The sequence below is a fragment of the Saccostrea cucullata genome, unplaced genomic scaffold, assembly GCF_032062105.1.
Source record: "Saccostrea cucullata isolate Sc308-1 unplaced genomic scaffold, CSIRO_AGI_Scuc_v1 ctg21839, whole genome shotgun sequence".
NCBI classification, from domain to species: Eukaryota; Metazoa; Mollusca; class Bivalvia; order Ostreida; family Ostreidae; genus Saccostrea; species Saccostrea cuccullata.
Window position 1 is genome coordinate 976 of NW_026934482.1, and position 5,023 is coordinate 5,998.

At 33.9% G+C, this 5,023-nt stretch overlaps 1 protein-coding gene across 1 annotated transcript; it reads left to right on the forward strand.

Annotated features, from left to right (window-relative positions):
• Positions 1-655: 655 nt before the first annotated feature.
• Positions 656-5,020, forward strand: LOC134240826 (valacyclovir hydrolase-like; the record flags this gene model as incomplete). The annotated part of the gene is made up of 6 exons (XM_062722899.1): positions 656-840; positions 3,150-3,206; positions 3,528-3,628; positions 3,932-4,098; positions 4,457-4,610; positions 5,007-5,020. Coding segments are annotated over exons 1-6 (603 nt in total), but the record flags the coding sequence as incomplete, so codon positions are not given.
• Positions 5,021-5,023: the final 3 nt, after the last annotated feature.

Genomic DNA, 5,023 nt, shown 5'->3' on the forward strand with positions numbered 1-5,023 from the left:
CCGTCTGTTACGCTTTATCTCTTATCCGCAACTCCTCTTATACTACTGAGTGAAATTTAATGAAACTTTCACAGAATCTTTATTACATATTGCCATTGTGCACCTCCTATTTTACTTTTTTATTCGACTTGTATTTTAGGTTTCCCATAGCAAAACATGGAAATAGCCATTATATGACGTCACATATAGAAGCTTCTGGATAACATTTGATAGGACGAGTTATTCCTCCTTACACATTACCGTAAAACAATATATAGCAACGCATGGACATTGTGGGAGGCTGGGGGTATCATTTAGTGAGCTCATTGCTCACAGTACCTCTAGTTTTATTTATAGAGACATATGCTAACATTTTAAGCCCATAGTTTTTCAGATTCTATAAAGTTTGCGATGAATTGATAAATAACATCTAAATAGGTCGAAAATACAATACGCCAGGATATAACAATTTAAGCTTAATGAAAGTTTTTGCAGACAGACAAACGGCTGGGCAGACAGACGGACAAGGCAAAACTATATGCCCCTGAATCTTCGATTATGGGTCATAATTAACTGTGAATCAAACAAAATATAAAAAAATTATTTTGTCGTATAAATTTCACATTTTGACGCAGTAACATGAAAGAGCCAACATGTTAAAAACATCGGGTTCGGGATTACATTTCGTGAAGTTTGTCAGATTTGTTGATAACTCATTAACTGTTTAAGTATTTTCTAGAAGAAAACAAACATGTCTGGTACATTTTACTGTAGATCCTTACTCCTCAGAGTATGTTTTAACTGCAAAAATCATCTACAACAACAGACAAAGCACATGCATTCGGATGCCGGAGATCCTAGGTTAGTACTTAGTATACATCTCGTATGTTCGGTCAGATCGGTCCCATTAAACCTGTTGATGAACTCATGAAGAATGTTTTATTCCATTGTACATTGGTGTATGTTGTTATAAATATGTTATTTCAGCAAAGAGTGATCTCTGATTTAGAGTAAATAGTTTACATATTACATTGGAATTAGCTCCTCAAAAAGAAAATACGGTCATTTTGCATGTTTTATTAGCTCACCTGAGGCTGAGAGGAGGGAGCTTTTCTGATAAAAATTTGTCTGTCGTTGTTGTTGCGGTTACCTTGGTTAACTTATTTACATTTTTGTCCTTTTTTCCAGAACCACGGGGTCAATATCAATCAAACTTAGCACAGAGTATTCTTGGGAATGGGATTTGTTCAAATGAAGGACCACATCCTCTTCCAAGGGGAGATAATTAAAGATAAAGTTAAAAAAGAAAATTGGGCTGGGTCATTTAAATATCTTCTTCTTAAGAACCATTTGGCCAAAAGAATTTGAAATTTATGTGAAAGCTTCCTAACAAATTCGATTTTCTTCATATCCTGACTCCTCAAGATAGGATGGAGCCACTATTGGTAATCAAGGTTTCATTTTTGTATAAACTTGTAAAAGTCTTTTAAAAATCTTCTTTTCGAGAATAGCAAAGGCATGACCAGTCATACGGATGTGGAAGCATCCTCAGATTTGTAGATTCAAATTTGTACAAATAAAGACCCCGAAGAGGGTTGAGCTTTTATGGATGAGCAAAGTTCTACTTGGATATTACAAAGAACCTTAACAAAATATTTTTCTCAAGAATAGCTGAGCTATGATTAATCTTATTTACATAGAACTATTCTTAAAAAGTTGAGATTCAAATTTGCTCAAATCTAAATCATCTGAGGTTGTGGTGGAGCTACAATGAGGTCAAAGTTTTCCTAAATAAAACAGAGGAGAAATTTAATGAAAATGTTCTGATGAAGAACAGCAAATCATGATCAATCATATTTATATTAAATCATGACTTCTGGGAGAAGGGTGGGGCAATTAAAGTAATTTACATAGAAATAAACATGATAAATAGGAAAGATATGTAAAAATCTCCTTCTCAAGAACAGAAAAGCTATGATCAGTCATATTTAAAAGGAAACTTCCACAGTACATGTAGTATATATTCAGGTTTGTTCAAACTATGACCCCAGGGGTAGGTGGCGGGGACAACAAACCAAATTTTACATAAGAATACATGTACATAGGAAAAAATATTTTCTCAGGTACAGTAAAAACATGATCAATTATATTTTCTCAGAAGCATTATAAGATAGTTTAGATTCAGTTTGTTCAAATCATGAACACAAAGGGCTATAGTTACTCGGGTGAGCATTATGGTCCATAGACTACTTGTGCTTCACTGACTATTACTCTATATTAAATATGTAAAACAAGATAATATTTTGATGCAGAGCAGCGAATTGTCTGCAGACATTCCACATACAGTCATTTTGTCTTTTACACTTGTAGCATATTCAATACAAAATAAGTCACTGTAGCAATATTTTCTCAATTTTAATAAATACTCAACTCCAGTAATTTTCCAGAAACTTGGTATCATGTCAAGTTGCTTTTTATACCCCCTGCTTGAAAAGTGGGAGGGTATATAGTAATCGGGATTTCCGTCTGTACGTCCGTTTGTCAGTGTGTCTGTCCGTCCGTCTGTTACGCTTTATCTCTTATCTGCAACTCCTCTTATACTACTGAGTGCAATTTAATGAAACTTTCACAGAATCTTTATTACATATTGCCATTGTGCACCTCCTATTTTATTTTTTTATTCGACACATATTTTAGGTTTCCAATAGCAAAACATGGACATTGCCATTATATGTTTACCTATGATGTCACATATAGAAGCTTCTGGATAACATTTGATAGGACGAGTTATTCCTCTTTACACATTACCGTAAAACAATATATAGCAACACATGGACATTATGGGAGGGGGGGGGGTATCATTTAGTGAGCTCATTGCTCACAGAACCTCTAGTTTTTTTTACATTATACAATCCCATTCTGGGGAGCACCTCTTGTAAGCTTTTTTTGTAAAATTATTAATTTGATATTTCCCTCACACTCACTATACATGTATCTGTTTACTCTGGACTGGCAGAGAGTTTTCCACAATATATAATATAATAAATTTTAATTCTTATTCAGTAGTTTGATTTATGTAAGCCAATGAAGTAAGTATAACTTTAAGCATCTACATATAACTACATGTATATGAAATTTTATTTTAATGGTAAATGTTTTTATTTTGACAGGATTTATTCACTTATTCGACAAGGGAATACAATGTTCTTTGATGAACAGAGGCGAAGGTAAGATTATTGATCGATGTAGAATTAACTCATAGATCTGAGTTATAGAAAAGTTCTCATTCTTTTATTCTGTAATTTATTTTTTTCTGAAGCAATGAAGAATATGATTTTTAAAACAGGAGTCATATTTTCTAAGGAGAAAGATTCTCATATCTGGCTCTAATTTTGAGATTTCAGAATAAAAAAAAATATTGTATTCTGTGTAACAGATTATGATTTTTATATGAATATTGAGCTGTTTTCTTTTAAGCCTTATTCAGTATCTTTGTTATTGTAGGTAACTATACTTTGACATTTAATTGATCAGCTTTATATATTTAGTGGGATTTTATCACACAAAATTACAGTGAATGGTGCACGAATTCATTTTGAAACAAGTGGAAGTGGACCTCACACTATCCTTTTGTTACCAGGAGCTCTCGGTAAGTTTAAGGGAGTCTTGTATGTGGCATTTAGCTTGAGACCCAGAATTTCTAGCTGTGCTGGTCAGAGACCAGAAGAGCTTATGCAACAGCATGACTGTGTCCATCAACCGTCCATCTGTATGTCCTACTGTTTGTCTGTCTGTCTGTAAGCAAAATTTTAAAGTCCTACTACTCTCAGTGTTTTGGTCTAATTTCAGTATAATTGACAGACAGCATGTTTTCTTGCTTTTGTAAATCTTTATATAAAAGTATTTAATAAATTTATTTGAAATAAATTTATATTAAGTTGACTTATTTCAGGATCTACCAGGACGGACTTTTCTAAGCAGCTGACAGACTTTAACAAGAAGGACTATACGCTGATAGCCTTTGACCCCCGGGGGTACGGTAAAAGTATCCCTCCCCAGCGTACCTGGCCCCTAGAGTTCTTACAGCGGGATGCTGATGATGCCAATGGGCTGTGTATGGTAAAGTTCAACTGAATAGAAAAGAATATATTACTGAAGGGTTATCAAACTGTGTGCAGTTAATCCTGTAGCAGTCCTCAATGATTAAAAAGGGAGGGGGGGGTGAAGACTTTAAGAGAACTTTATATTACATTACTGTGGAAGTACTTTTTTCTGCATGGTATTAATTTACACTATGTATGCATACTTAAAGTTTATACTAATGCAATCAAAGACATTTGCATAATTTTATACATGTGGATTCGACTAAATTTGTGAATCAATCAATTTTTTAATAAGAAGAAAAGTATGTTTACAGTACCAGGTAAACAACATATATTTATACATTCATGAGTTTCTAAATGCATTGCTGTTGTAGAAACTAGGACTGAAGTCAGTGTCAGTGATGGGCTGGAGTGATGGGGGAATCACGGGGATGATTCTGGCCGCCCAGAATACCTCCCTCGTAAAAAACCTCATCATCTGGGGGGCCAACGCTTATGTCACGGAGCAGGACATGCTGATCTTTAACAGTTAAGTCATTTGTTATTATAAAGAACTTATCAGTGTTCATACTCTTGTCATCTAATCCTGAAAACAACGAAAGGAGAAGACTGCATTTATGTGTGGTTATAATTTAACACAGAAAAAAGAACATTGTGTTACATGTGTATATGTAAAGAAATAAAAACTTTTATTACATTTTCAAGGTGAAATAAGCAATATGTTTACTGAGTAAAAATAAGAATTTTTTTCTGACTTTGTTAATTGGAGGGTTTGTATATTTTTTTATGTTAACTAGTTACCTGGGTACTGTTTGACAGCACTCATGAATATGCCTGTGTCGGAGCATATTAGAACAGTGCTGTTCTTTTACAATGATGATGCTCCTCCTTGCTATTGTGACTTTAAATGTGAGTGATTTTCAGGTATTCGGGACATTAAT